Raw genomic sequence first — 16371 nt, 5'->3', positions numbered from 1 at the left:
TTTTTGCTTCTAATCCCTCATATAACCTCCTAATTAACCTTATTACTGTATCAGGAAATGCAAATGCTTCCATTGCCCTGCTCATAAAATCTCAGTTCACTCTGTTGAATGCTTTTTCTGCATCAAGACTCACCAACAACAGCAGTGTGCTTTACATTCTACTTCCCTCTGGATCATTACTGTTCTTTTAATACTGTTAAAAGTTTGCCTCCCTTCCACAAAACAGCATTGATCCATATCTATCAATTTTTTAAACACCTTTGCCATTCTTTTAGCCATTATAGACATAAACACTTTATAACCATGGTTCAAAATTGAAATGGACCTATATGAAGCTAGATCTGATTGAGCTTTACTGTTTTTAGGTATTACAGTCACCACAGCTTTTTCCTTTCCTTTTAAAATACTGTTAAAAAAAACTTCCAGATCTTTATCATTTTCTTCATTCCTAGCATTCAGGCTTCCACTGGGATACCATCTATTTCTGGAGACATTCCTGCATCTTGTTTATGTATCACTATTTTTATCTCATCTCCTCCTAATCAAAATTGTTACTTGCTGAGCCTTGTCTACCTCTAACCTTGGCATATTTAAGCCTTCCATAAATATTTCCATTTGTGCTTTTTCTTGGTTTTCCCAGTTATCTGCTTTATAAGAATGTTCATAAAATTTCCAAAATATTTCTAATACCTCTACAGGATCTTTGGTAATTTTTCTTGTTATAGGCTCCCAAAGTTAGGAAATAAGCCTTATTACTTTCTGTTGCCTAAGGCATTGCACTAAAAGTGTTTGTGCTCTGTAGATATCATCAAAAACAGTTGCTTAACATCACTCATACATATTATCCAGGCACTCCTTATTTTCTCTTTAGCACTTTGAAATTGCACCTCTTCATATGTTGTGAGATTTCCCTTATCCTGTAATCTTTGTCAATTACCTCTAAATAATTATTGTTACTCCTTAACCATATCACTCCTTTTTCTATTTCCTACCCAACTTTTAAACTCGACCTTCATTTTATCCCACTCACTAGTTAAAAATTCTGGAGTACTTTCTAGTTTCCCTAATAACTCCACTAACCATTCCTTATATTCCTATCTTTTTAACAGGAAGGTGGGAAAATGCCAGTGTCTAATCTTTACTTCATTACCGTCCATTTTTATCTTAAAAATTATTTCCACATGATTTGAAATAGTTATTGGATGTGTGTCAAAATTCTTTTGTTTACACCAGCTCTTCATTGAATGCTGTCCCAAGGAGTGATATAACCAGTTCCTCCTTCTGAGGTGGGGAAGGGTTTTTATTCAAGGATGTTCCTAATGCCAAAGCAAGAAGATGCTTGAAGTGCAGTTCTGGATCTTTCTTTCCTAAACCTGTTTCTGATAACACCCAAATTAAAAATGATGTTACATCACAACCTGTTTCCTTTTCTTCCTCATTAAAGCTGCTTGGCAGTACTAGATTTAAAGGATGCTTATCATCGCATCCCTGTTCATCCAGACTTCAGATGTTTCTTAAGGTGTTGTGTGTCTGGATCACATTATCAGTTCTCTGCCTTATCCTTTTGGACTATCAATTTCATCAAGAGTGTTCACAAAATGTCTAGCTCCAGTTATAGCTCACTGCAGGCTACATGGTATCCACATTTTCCATATTTAGACAACATGTTTATCTTTGCAGAGAGTTTTACTAAATGTCAGGAATCTCTGTCTTGGGTGAGAGATCTCTTACACAAGATGGGATTTCAAGAGGACATTCAACAGTCTTTCCTGACTCCTTCACACATGGTTGTGTTTCTGGGATGTCAACTAGATGCCTCAGTTCAAAGAGCTTTTCTGTAACAAGAAAAATTAGATTTTTATCTAGATCTATGTCTAAGGTTCTCCACTCAGACCTCGGTCATTGAGAGGGAATACCTTAGGATTTTGGGTCTCATGGCATCTACTATTCTCATGATACCCCTGTCAAGACTCCACATGAGAAATATACAGTGGTATCTGAAATCTCTTTGGTCCTAGCATCAATACTCTTTATCTTTTCATATCCCGATGTTGGGGTCTGTCAGAAGAGAAATTGTTTGGTGGGTACAACAAATATCCTGAAATCCAAGTCTCCTCTTATCCTTCCCTGCTTCAAAGCAGTCAGTCAACACAGATGCTTTGGACTGCTGGAGCAGTTTGAGGAGGGATAAAAGTCCAGGGGGTGTGGGACACCAGTGACAGATACAAGCACATAAGTATCAAGGAGATGCATGAACTGATCCAGGCACTCAACTCTCTGAGCCATCTTTGGTCCCCAGGACCTCTTCAAGTGGTTACAGACAATACTACAGTCATGTGGTGCATCAATAAGCAAGGTAGAACCAGGTTGTACCCCCTTTGCAGACTAGCTATGTTAGCTTGGGATATAGCTTCACAGCACAATCTCATTCTAGGGCATCCTACATTCCATCAGAGCAAAACTGTGTGGCAGACAACTGAGAAGGACCAGGGCAGACCCTCATGAATGGAAACTAGACCAGGACATCTTCCAAGATTTGATCCATCTGTGGGGAGTTCCTCAAGTAGAACTCTTTGCTTCCTCTCTGAACAATAAACTGGCAAAATTCTCTTCCAAATCTCCATGCAAAAAGGCCTGAAATACAGATGCCTTTGCTTTTCCTTGGACAGGAGTGTTCCTTTCCACTAATACCCAGGGTACTTCTGAAGATTCAGAATGAATCCCAGAAGATTGTTGTGCAGACTGCTTTCTGGCCCAAACAGCCATGGTTGTCCTTTCTTTTGGAAATGGCCAGGGGTAATAACCATAATAACCATAAGCTACCTCACAGACTGGATCTACTCACACAAGAACAGGAATGTTTACTACACCAAGACATCAGTCAGCTTCAGTTGACTGCCTGGATGGTAGGGTCTAAATTCCTTTAAAGTACCCATTTACTGAGGATGTGCAGCAGTTAGTAATAAAGGCAAGAAAGCCTGATACTAGAAAAATCATATATTAGCAAATGGAAAATGTTTTCTAGTTGGTACAAGCAACATAACCAGCACACATTCAAGGCTAGTTGTTTTCTGGTTCTACATTATCTGTGTAAGTTAATATCCTATGGCCTTTCTTATTCCTCTATCAAGGTTTTTTATCAGCCATTTCAGAATGTCTGCCCATGGATCCTCCTCTTTCCATGCAGTCATATGTCAAAATGTTCTTGAAAGGGATTTTGTATAAGAGGCCTCCAAGAAAACTAGTGGTTCATCCTTGGGATCTTAATTTTGTGTTCGAGAAGCTCCATTTGAACCAGCTAATCTGGCTGACTTAATGGCCTTAATATGGAAAACAGTTTTACTGATTGCTCTGACCTCTGCAAGAAAGGTATCTGAGTTGCAAACTCTTATAGTGTGTCAACTCTATCTCATTTTCATACTGACAGGGTTTCTTTGAGAAATAATCCTTCTTTTATGCCTAAAGTGGTATCAGAGTTTACTTTAAATCAAACTATCCACCTCCCTATTTTCCTTCCTGAATCTAAAAAATGAAGGAGAAAAGATACTCAGTTCCTTGGATGTCCACAGACAATCCAATTGTTATTTTGACAGAACTAAATTGTTCAGAAATTTGGATCAATTGTCCATTTCTTGTGAAGATAAGAAGAAGGAACAACCTGTGTCAAAACAGATTATTATCAAGTGGTTGTCTAAAGCTATTACCTTTTGTTATATTCACCATAACAAAACTATTCCAGGCAGCGTCAAGGCCCACTCTACCAGGGCCTTAACTTCATCTATGTTTTTTTGGAAAGGGTTGTATTCTAGAAGTAATCTAGAAGCTGCTACTTGATCCTCTGTACATACTGTTTCAAAGCACTGTAAGTTTAATTCCTTCCCTTGGTCCAGACAGGGACATGATAAAATGAAGTATTTAGGAGTATAGATAAGAAATGACTCTGCTGTGGCAGCTAAGGATATGTGGGAAGAGACTAAACAGAAGATAATATAAAAACTGAGAAAGTGGAAGCTTTGTTATATGGATATGGATACGAATATACAAGCAATTAAAATGTTTTTAATCCCTTTAGTCTTATACACAGGTCAGGCATATTTTTATCAACCAGAGGAGAAGCTGTGGATAGCAATTAAAAAAGAGTTGAAGGATTTTATCTGGGAAGGGAAGACAGCAAGGGGTCAAGTGGGATAAGCCAATTCTTCCAATAGAACAAGGCAGACTAGGATTACCCAATTTGAGGGGGTATTTTAGAGCAACACAGTTAAGGCTGTTATACATAGCACAAGCAGAAAACTATAATTCAAAGTGGAAAGGAATAATGATGATACAGGGGGAAGCTCAAGAAATAAGGAGAGATTGGGATTTTGGATGCAGACTCTTAACACGAATAACAAAAATCATACAGGGTATTATATTCATAAAATAGCAGGGAGTATTCTAAGAAGTAAACCAGCATAAGAATGGAGAAAAGAGATTCTGCCAATAGGGATGACTGTGGTTAGGGATATAGATAATAGGCAAGAGGGGGCTGGAATTTATTGCAGAAAACTGGCAAAGAAACCAAGGTATTGGGAGCAAATAACTAGAAAGGGAAAGGTAATAGAATGGAAGAGGCCAGGAATTTATTTGGACTGCATGTTAAAGATTGCCTTCCCTATCAAGAATTGATATCAGAGTATAGGCAAAGAGAAAGAAATAGGGGGTCCTAAATGAAAGACCAGCACTGGTAGAATTTTTAATAGAATCTAGAAAAGAAACTGCCATTAAAAACTGAATAATTAGTATAGCATATAAAATATTGCATGATAATTATAAGAATCAATCAGAGGCACTTAGAAAGGATTGGGAAGAGAGACTGGATAAGCAATTCACAAAGAGACAATGGGGGGATGTATGTATATCTCCCAAATATGCAACAAAGTCTAGAAGATTTAGGATCCTTGCCTGGTAGTGCTTACATAGGTATTTTTATATTCCAAGTAGACTCCAGAGAAGTTTTCCTCAGGTGGATAGCAAATATTGGAGGAGTGACGGGCAAGAAAGAGATGACTGGGAACATATGTTTTGGGAGTGTAATGAGCTGGCAGACATTTGGGATTCTCTGAGGACCGCTCTGTCTTAGATACTGGGTGAGCAGATTAGATTGACTGGGGAGATAATTTTTTTGAGTTATGATACAGAATCAGAATTGCATAAACATAGTAAAGCTTTGCTGAGTCTAATTATGGTGGCTGCCAAAAAAGCAATTACTAGAAAATGGAAATCAATGAATATAGTAACAGAGATAAAACAACTGGAATTGGGATCTTTAGAAAAGGGAAGGAGCAAACTACATAAGTAAAAATAGGAATTGTGGGAACAATATATGCAGAGAAGGAATGGGGTTTAAGAGGCAGGATTTGAATGAGCCATATAATGCTTAACTGACAATGACATGATAAATTTAAGTGATGTATAGTGTTTGCAACTACAGTTGTTTCAATGGTGTCTGTGATGTATAATGTTTGCAACTAAAGTGGTGTTAATGTTGTTTGTTTTTCATTTATATAAATGTAAGATTGCCTATGTCATAATTGATAATTTAATAAAGATGTTTATTGAAAAAAAAGCTTTGCTAGAATGATTTTCCAGGAGCTCCTGGACTCTTCTCCTTCCACCTCCCAAATCTAGTTAACTAAGGTAATCTGCCCACATAGCCAAGGCAGTGATCAGTATGATGATTGCAGTACAGCCATGTAAGTTAATCAGTCGCTGCTCCCTCCCTCTATCTCTCTCATTTTTGGTGTGTTTTATATGCCAGGGTGTGTATATTTATTTTTTTCTTGTTTCAGGGCTCAGCCTCCCTGTCTGTCTACTGGAAGTTAAGTTCTGAAGGGCTATGCACCCAAACTTTCGTTTGGTCAGCTCAGCTCAAGCTGCCTGACAATTTAGGTATGCAGAAGGGACTTAGAAGCTTAGGAAGTTGGCAGGATGGTCCTTTGCAGGATATAATCCATATAGCTAAGCCTACTGCAGCAGTCATTCAAACACCCACTGTTATGGTAAGTTTAACTTACACAGCTGTAATTTCCATGTTTGTCTGTCCGCCATGCTACATGCCCTTCACCATCTATCCTATCCACTGGCATCATTAAGTACCTTTCCCACCTATCCTTCTTTTATGTAAATTATAAAAGGGGCTCTGTCCCTACTAAAACATATTATCCTTCCTTACCCTCACCCCTACCACCATTCATCCATTATGATTACCCTTGTTTGTTTATCTATGCTTGGTGATCTCCCCTTTCCAACTTTAATATCTACCCATTTTCCTTCTCATTTATGTACTGCAAAGAGTTGTCACTTTGCTGTGCACTCCCACATTCGTCTTTCTGTTGGCTGCAGTGATACCTTTCTTGTGATGAGAAGCAACTAGCTGCAGCTACATGTCACTGTATTGGAGAGACAGGTATGCACTAACTCGGGCACACTGGCCTGCCTTAGCTCTGGCATCCTTCACATCTGCCATGCACTGTGCTGTAGCATTGCTCCGGCAACATGGCAACATAGTGCTGTTCATTACACTACCATTGCACCTCTGTTTTCTGATACAGCCCTATGTTCGGCATGCAGACACTCTCCTCTACCTGCTACATCTGTAATTATCTTTCAAGTGCTTTGTGCAGTGACCTCTTAAAATAGTAGTGCTGTGCACGTGTTTATGAATCACAGTATGTGTGTGTGTGTATTTGTGTGTGTCTGTGTATACACTTATAGTACTATTACACAAAAGCAAATTCACCTAAGCAGAAATAGTTCAAAAACAACTGAATTAACCAACCACAACACATCAAAAATTAGTCTAGGTAAAAAAAATAAAACCAAAAAGAAAACACACAAAATATTTCAAAAATAAATTATGATATCCCTCCCAAACTCCATAAACTAATTACTAATTCAATATCTGTAAAAAAGTCCACCATAGTTTACTCTCTGTAATCATGAACATGTACTACATGAACTACAAAATGAACTGGCACCTCACCTAAGTGTCATGTTTAATCATAGCCTCTCCTCAGGCTGCGTGCACACTGAGTGGTGCACAGCTACAGTTATCCCACTCCACAAGGGGGGATCCACCTTGGATCCTGGGAACTACCGTCCCATCAGTCTGACTAGCCTGATCTGCAAGGGCTTGGAACGCATTATCACGGAACTTATAAACAAAGACATTGGCAGCCTTCAAATACTGGACCCCACCCAGCTTGGATTTGTGAAGGGCCGATCTTGTCTCCTGAACCTGATTGACTTCTTCGAATCAGTCTCCAGAGCTGTGGACGAGGGTAAGGCAGTCCACACAGCCTATCTGGACCTCGCCAAGGCCTTTGACACCATCCCCCACTCTGGAATCATAGATAAATTTACTAAGCTGAGCATAAATCCCTATGTTACTCGATGGGTTGCCAACTGGCTTAATGACAGAACCCAGACTGTAAAAGTAGCCGACTCCAAATCCAGCTCCAAACAAGTGACAAGTGGAGTACCTCAAGGTTCAGTCCTGGGACCACTCTTGTTTGGCATCTACTTCTCTAAAGTACAGGCCAACACTAAGGGACTCTGGCTAACAAAGTTCACAGATGACTGCAAACTGGGAGCCATTATTGAATCCCCAAATGACATGGATATTCTACAAAAGGGTCTTACTGAAACAGATGCCTGGTGCCAGAGCTATGGGCTCAAGCTTAATGCCAAGAAATGTATAGTTATCCCCTTTGGAAAAAAACATGTACCCATGAATTACCACATAGGTGGCAGTACACTAAACATTGATAGTGTGATGAGAGACTTAGGGACACAGGTGGACAGTGGTCTCACTTTCGATAACCACATCGCCACAACAGTCAGGAACTCCTTCTATGTGGCACACCTCATCACTAAGGGCTTTTCATCCAGAAAAAAGGAGGTCACTGTCCCACTTTACTCATCCCTCATTAGACCCATTATAGAGTATAATGCCCTGTTTGGTATGTACCTCACAAGACATCTGCAACAGCTGGAAAGGCCACAGAAATACCTCACTAAAAGAATCACAGGAGTAAAGCAGATGCCATATGCTGACCATCTAAAAAAACTCCAGCTATACTCTGTGGCATATCATCTACTCAGAGGTGATCTCTGCTTAACATACAAGGCCATGTCAAACCCTGAGCTGTTGGACATGCTCCACTTAAAGAAATCCCAATCCCTCAGAGCCACACACTCCAGGGATCTAAACCTTGTCATCACAATGAACAAAACATGCTGGAGTGATAGGTTCCTGACCCAGAGACTCCCCATACTCTGGGAATAGACTGCCCATACATATCAAGCAGAGCGCCTCCTTGGCCCTCTTCAAAAGGAACCTTGATGAATGGATGGGAGATAGGAAATTCACCCCGGGGATCATGTCAGTCGCCCTGCTAGACAGGGGTCCAGAGAAGTAAATATTGTGGGAAGAAATATCCAGGGAATTGTTATGGCTAGGCTTGTATAGGCCCTAGGGCCATTAGCCTAGTACCAACCTATGAACCTATGAAACACCTACCCTGAATACAGACCCAGGCACATTATATACTAACATGTACATAGCAAACACTGACTTACTCTAGAGCACATCATCCAGTATAAAATATGTTCATAGGTAGTTCTTAGGTGTGTGGTTCAGGAGACCATTGAGTAGCCTAGTCCAATTTCCCAATTGCCCCAGAGCACTGTCCAATTAAGCAACTTGCTCACGGTCACACAGAAGGCAAATGGAATCAAACCCTGTAACACAGGAAGCAGCTCAGTAACAGTGCATAGCCTTAACCCTCTGTTATAACTGCCAACAAAGAGATTCAAATAAGAGTAAAAAATCTAATCAAAATTTAACAAACTAGACAGACATAAACACATACAGATATACATGAAGGTTTAACATTTATTCTGTAAATTCATCCATGTCATACATGCTGCAAGCCAGGCATTCCAGGACACAGATGACTAAAATCACTTGTTTCATAAAGTTGCATATAACACAGGTAACTCACTGCAAACTTCTTTATACATTACTAATTAAACATGTGATGATAAATGCGGTATAGAGCTTATGTCCATTCAGCATATGAGTAATGCAATTAAATTCACTTTGCTTCATACTTTCTATTATTTTACAATAACAGCTCATTGCCATTCAAAAACATGCATGCTGATTGGACAGCCCAACCAGCATGGCAGTTGTAAATCGAGCATATATCAATAGAAAAAAAAGTCTGGCTGCTAAAGTACTGAGTGGATAGACTTTTCTATTGAAATGTACTACAAAGGGCAGAGCAAAATACAAGAAAAATCAGGTACATTCTGCAAAAGTAAAGAAACAGAAATGTACCTGATTTTCCTTGCATTTCTGCTCTGTCCCTTCTTAAATCTCAGCAGAGTCTCATACATCTCAACTGTCTTGATCTTCACAGAATGTCCAGATTTTTTGCCTTATAGTTCTGGTCTTTTCTTCATTAAGGAATGTATCATTCCCTTAACTTTCTAAATTTATAAGAGCAATACAGTCTGTCCTTTATACCTCTCAACTGTCCAGATCTTCACAGAATGTCCAGATTTTTGCCTCATAGTTTTGGTCTTTTACTCATTAAGGAACCTCTCATTCCTTCTCAGTTTATAACAGCAATGCAATCTGTCCCTGTTTTTGGACTTTTGCTCCCCCCACCCATTGTGTTAGGCTTTGTTCAGGTTTCTTGTACTAAGACTAGCGTTAAATAAACAGCAACAGACACTCTTTTCTGTGTTGCTTCTCTTGAACAGTACAGATGTACTGTGCAAGCATAAGAATGTAAGTCCCATATGCATGAGCAGTACATTAGAAAAGGCAGAAGAACGTGAAGAAACACTACAGCTCCATTATACAAAGACATTATTTAAGAAAGGAAAGCAGTTTCTTTCTTTCTTAAATAGTGTCATTGTATAATAGCAATAACCCACTCCTGAGTGTGGGTAATGCTGCATTTATCCATGGTTGGTATTGTTTGATCACGAAAGTTTTGCCATCATGATCAAACCACACCAGCTGTAGGTAAATCCAGCATTACCTACATCCAGTCATGGGTTATTGCTTAAATATCTCACTACCTGCGTTTCGTTTCATTCCGCTGGAACACAGATCTATATAACAACTTGTTGCACTTATTAAAAGAGTCTGTGTGTTCTAAATTGAACTTTTAGTTTTATCTTTGCATTAAATGTTTGTAGGAGATGGTCTGCAACCAGTAAGACTGAAATCCTTTTTTGACTGTTTTCTTACTAGAAATTGTTTTAAGAAAATGTGATCATACATCATATCCTCATAATGTTGAATGCTGTGGCTGTTTGCTCACACAAAACTAACCTTGATAGAGCTTTAGATTTCTTTTCATCTCGGATAGTTATATATGGCCCTTGACACATGATTTACCTTCACTTCTTTGTGTTTGTAATTGTTACTCTAGGATGACTGTGAGAAGTTAGCAAACTTTCTGGAAGAGGTCATCAACAGACAGCAGTTTAATGGAACCAGCCACTCCTATGTTTTGACCACAATGCACTGAATTAAGGACAGAATCTGATCTGCTGCACTTTCTGCTGTCACCAATTTGTGGAGCCATTGATGAGGAACCACTGGTGTATTTGTGCCCAAGATGTGGTGCCACAGTTACATGTCAGCAACATGTGACAGTGAACAGTTGGGATTGAAAGAAGGCTCTCCTGCTGGTATCAGAACTGGGAAAAGAAGCAGTACCTGTAGAACAAAGAAGGCGATACAGATACAATGGTGTTTGGACCAAGCAATCCAATGGAAACTATGTCTTCAGATTAAGACACCCAAAATGAATTATTTTTATGCAAATCTGTAATCGTTGCTACTATTAAATGTCTAGAATACACTGAGGAAAATTTGGATTAGGTCTTTTTTGTTGAAACTACTTATGCAAACCTGAAATTTTAAAGCATTCATTTTCACTGTTCCCTGGCCTTCATTCATTTCCATAGCACTGAATAAGATAATTTTATTCTTTAATATTAAATTTCAAAACCTCTACAGTACACTGTTAGTGTATTAGAAAAGAATCATAAACATGTGAGCTAGCAACAAAGGTGATTTTCAAAGCATAATATTAGGCTTATAAAGATTTACTTTATAAGCCTATACATTTCCAGTATTTTAGATAATGGTACTGATATATGACACTCATCATCAAGGGCTGATGGCTTTCTTATAGTCTATATTTGTTAACTGGATTTAAAAAATGAAAGACAAAGGATGGTAAAAAAAGGTATTCCCTCATTCCCTTTGGGAAGGATGGGTATTATTAAATTAAATATTTTATGGCGCTGTTGGGGTAGTAGTGAATAAATTAGCCACATTTTTGTGGGCATCCAACATTAATAGATATTTTGCATTCAGAATCATCAATTAGAAAAAGGAATGAGACAACTTAAAAACTGTATAAATCACCATCATTGACTGGCAAAGTGAAAGACAGTTGCCGTTCATGCTCATCAACTCACTTGACTGATCTATTGTTTCACATAGGTTGGAACCAGCTTTTTTACGAGACATCTAGGAAAGCCAAACTGAAAATCAGACATTTTGTTGATCAAATATGTTGATGCATGGTTAGGATAAAATAAAAGGTACATCTATTGTTATGGTAGGAAGAACCACACTGACTGCACTGACTACAAATGTTGACAAAGAGTCAGTGTCCGGTATGTCTGACAAGTCTTCGATTTATAAGGCAAATGTAGCTGAATTAGAACAGTAAGACTTTTTCTATATTCTTTGTCCCTGTTTTGTGTAATTTGTCAATGAAAAAAAAACTTATAGAACTAGTTTAACTTTCCCACACTTGGTTTTAGAGTTTCCTACTGGTTGTTCAACTTTGCTCACATCCCCTTTATCATGCATTACTATGAAAGATGATATCAGATCATTCATTATAAAGACTGGTCATACAGGTAACATGCCTGTATTGATATTATGACTGCTGTTCATGAAATATGGCCCTGGGCAGTGGTAGTAATCTTTGTGACAAAGACCTGTACTCTTTAAATTTAATTGAGGTAGAAATCCTCTATAACCAGATGTACATCTATTTATTTTAGGAAATCCTCTTTGGCTGCCTACAACTGACTATACTACGACTTAATGTATAATTTCATAATTTTACAGTACTACAAGAGACTTCTCAATGGCCCTTACAGATAGTTTTAAACATTGTTAATATTCTTAATAAAGCAAAGAATGTTCTAAATCTAGGTAGAGCCCCCACATTACCAGCAGGCCTTCAGTAAGCAAAGAGTACCCTAGTGCCCAGAGCTAGCTATGCTGTTGTAAACTAGCAAGACAGAAGGGGTGTTACTACGCAAGACACTTTCTGTTGCTGTTTAACATCCATCTTCATATTGTACAGAGTGGGTTAGAAAAGAGAGAGAGACGTGTAATACCAAAGATAGGTTTCACCAAAACAATAGCAAAAACTCTCCCACCTTCAAGAAGTGTTTGAGAGCTATTATATCAAATAGCTTAAACAAGGGTATATTGCGCCAAGTCACATACATCTAGATGCTACAATGTTTTAAATGAAAGTATATTCCTTGCTATACCTCAGCAATGTTTTTACTTAAATTGTATTTGATTTGTTCAGAAGAATGTATGTAAGGATTATAAAAACTTATTTCAATATATTAATTGTATCATAAAACTGAAACACATTGCACTGACTCATTTAATCATTTCAATCTTAAGACAGCAAAATGTTTTCTCATTTTTTTTATAACAAAATATAAACAAGATGGTTATATCTGTGTTCTTGTATATATAATTTACTTCAGTCTACCACACTTGCGCTAATGTCACATTTCAGTATATTCATTATGATTGATATTTCACCCCTTTGCCAGAGAAATGGCAACAATGATGCTAACACAGAATTAGAAGTTGGTTTAAGTAAATGGCAAGAGATAAAATACATTTTTATATTTTTAGTAAGTACGTATAAAAATGCACAAATATAGAAAACTGTTTGAGAATTATACTTTGTTGTTCATTATGTTATATGCTTTTTCTGTTTTATAAGTAACCAGTTGATATGCAGATTAATACACTGCTTTGATCACATAATGACAAAACATTGGGTAGCCTTGCAGCATATATGCTGAATATAAATGCACATATTACCTTATAGATGGTAATTACCCAGTCTAGTGTTGTATGCCCCAGATGAATTATGCTATAAACAGTTGTTGATTTTATCAGGGGCAGGCAGTCAATGAAGTAACTTGTGTTTTGTGAAATGAGGGGCATGTGATACATATAATGATACAGTGCTGCATGGTATTATGTAGATCAGTAAATGCACTTACTGGGACAATTAGTGATTCCTCCCACTGATGTTCATTTATAGATTTCACTTCAATGAAGTGCAGAAGTCAAAGCTGTGGTTCTTTATGTACCTGAACATGCATGAACATGAAAAATGAATGCACTAGTTATTGTTCATATGTGAATCACACTAGGGAGATTGTGTCTAATTAGCTCATATACTCAACTATCCTTTATTTTAAGTGCTATCCATGATTTTGCCTCAAAATTTTGTTTTGTCCCTCCTACAAATCATGATTTTGAGATACAAGACTGAGACAATTGGTGAATGGATAATGGCAGACATTTCAGTAACATAGTTCTTGTTCTCAAGAAATGCGCATTAAGACAATTTGTCTTATTCCATCAATATTTATAGTATAGGGTCATAAGTTCATACATAAGCACTATGCTTGCTGCCCTGGCAGGTCATATTAAGCCTTCTCCTATCCCATTTCATTAGAGACTGGCCTTAACCATCCCATGGTCAATAATTATATTTTACCCTAATGATAATAACTGGGGTTACACATAAATAAGGTGAGAGGGAACCATGCATGAGGTAAAGCATTTAGGAGCTGCCTCTTGACCATTAGCAGTACAGGGGAAGTCCTGGGGTAATTTTCTGTTTCCCATCCATAAATCCAAGTTGTACTTGAATATGGACAGGGATGAACTTTTGCTCTGTTGATGTTGCAGAAGAGGTTTAGCTCCCTAGACAAAGTATTTCTGATGATGTTTAACTTTTTGATGTGTAGTAAATGCATCTATTTTTTTACTGGAAAAGCTCACTCAGACACTGCCATAGACTGCCGTGAGGGAAATGTTAATTTGCTCTGCTTTCTTGCAATTTGTATCGCTTCATTGCCTTCATTTAGTTTGTATATTGTGGTATATTTTCTTTACTTGTATTCTGTTTTCAATTGCATATTTAAACTAGAAAATAGACCAGAGCTGTGTCTCTTGTGAGCCACACAAAAATTAGAATAGGTCAGTTAATGTTAATTATCTGTGGACTGAGAGTGAAACTAGGAAATAAAGCTTGCATTTAATGGTAAAATAAAACATTTCAAGGCTCTACTGGAAAAGCTCACAGACTCTGCCATAGACTGCTATGAGAGAAAGGTTAGGTTGCCTTTGCTTTCTTATAATTTGCATTGCTTCACTGCCTTCTTCCATTTTGTATATTGGAGTGTATTTTTGTTACACTGCATTTTAATTCCATTCAGTTTTCAATTGCATATTTAAACTAGGAAAGAAACCAGAATCGTGTCTCTCATAGAAATTAAAATTTTCCCCACTCTTACACATTGGTACTTAATTTGACTACATATTTCCTACCCTCTCCTCTTTCATTGGCTATTGCCAGTAAGTGCAAAATTATCATTTTGTGAAGTCACTCCCCTTCAGTTATTTGAATTTATTCACCCTCCCACTGTATTCCATAGAGCCAGAATACTAAGTACCCACCCCCTTTCAATCTATCTTGTGCTTTTAAAATTAGTGGCTCGACCCCTTAGATTGCTAAAGCTTGAGTTACCCCCTCTTTCATATCTAACTGCTTAATGCACACTGTAACTCTTAGGATATTAAACCCATTTTTCCATCTTACCTTTAAAATCTGTAACATCTACTCTAAAGCTACCAATTATTGGAGGGCCCACATTCTGCCTCTCAGTAATCATCTTCAGATTAGTGCTTTTCTTTTGCTCCTGGTGAGAGAAGGACCATATGGACATTATTTCCTGGAGATTGCTGATCACCAGAAAGCCTGATAACTGTTTGATAGGTGCCAGCTTGAAATCTGTGCTTATATTTTGCTCATGGTGAAAGAAGGAGCAGAGGGAATCAATTTCTGACTGTCTTTGATCAGGTAGAAAGTGTGTGGGGCCTTCCCTATTGGTCTAGTTACTATTCAAGGCATCTACCAGGAAAAGACTAAAATAAGCCTACAGACCCCCACATCATCGGGGATAAGACTATTGATCACCAAAGAGCCTGTGGCCTGCTCCTCATCTTGGAATTGGTGGCACTGTTTTGCTTCTGGTAAGAGAAGAAGCAAAGGGGCATTGTATATCAGCAGTATGAAGCTCTGGTGAGACCAGCGCTAGCAGTAGCCAGGTGGTAACAAGTTCCCTCTTTTCATCATTCTTGACAAAGCTAATCCTTTCTTTTCAGTAAGTACTGTTTGCTTAGTTGCTGTCTAACCTAACTTCAGAATATCTTCCTAAATACTTCATCCATAAATCATCAGGGTCTACTGTAGTAATTTCTGCTCAAGTGTTTGGCAGTGCCCTGTATAGACACAGGCACCTTGAGATGACATTTTTCCTGTAAAAGCACCCTTGAAATTTCATCAATACCTAGTTGCACACAGGGCAACTAGTTTGCAATGACAAGCACTGCCCTTAGAGTTACAAACCAGATACTCCTGACATTACTTTATATGCTCACCACAACTGTCTAATCAAAAAAAAAAAAAAAAAGGACCTCGACCTGTTGCCATGGATATGAACTTTCTCACTGTCTCCGTTACCAGCTTGGTGGATATGGGCATCTTGAGGCAATGCCTCATGTTTACGGACAACCAGCTAACTTTCAAACAAACTGATAAGATATATGAGAAATGCATTTACACAATGTCACTGGAGGCAAAGATCTCACATAAAAGCACTTCTAATGTCAATCAGGTTGTCAGTAGTACACATGCTGCACCTATCACAGACAGTACAAAGCAGACACGTAGACCCACAAATGCTGAAGCACTTATATGTAACCTTCCTAAAACTCAAAGACCTCCTAGACAAAATATACATAGCAAATACCATCAGTAGCCCTGAATGCACTCTTTTAAAACAAAGTTCACATCAACATATACAGCCACATTTCATGGAGCCTTTACTTCTAAGCCCATAAGGCAAGCCACCACACTAGTCAACATTCTAGTCATTAGAGGCTCTGTT

The 16371-nt window shown here is 38.1% G+C and overlaps 1 protein-coding gene across 2 annotated transcripts in view; it reads left to right on the top strand.

The window, feature by feature from the left end:
- NRBP2 (nuclear receptor binding protein 2) overlaps positions 1-13080 on the top strand; it is a 1106111-nt gene extending 1093031 nt beyond the window's left edge. For both annotated transcript variants that reach the window (XM_044067493.1, XM_044067492.1), the window contains one exon: positions 10494-13080. Coding sequence is in view for 1 of the 2 variants with exons in the window: in XM_044067492.1 (XP_043923427.1) it covers positions 10494-10592 (99 nt within the window). In the remaining variant the exon portion in view is untranslated. The remainder of the gene's footprint in view (positions 1-10493) is intronic.
- The last annotated feature ends 3291 nt before the right edge of the window (positions 13081-16371 follow it).

This window comes from Protopterus annectens, chromosome 3.part1 (genome assembly GCF_019279795.1).
Source record: "Protopterus annectens isolate FY-2018-M chromosome 3.part1, PAN1.0, whole genome shotgun sequence".
In the NCBI taxonomy this organism is placed as follows: domain Eukaryota; kingdom Metazoa; phylum Chordata; order Ceratodontiformes; family Protopteridae; genus Protopterus; species Protopterus annectens.
Note: the sequence above shows the minus strand (reverse complement) of the source record. Positions and strands in the feature narration are given on the sequence as shown.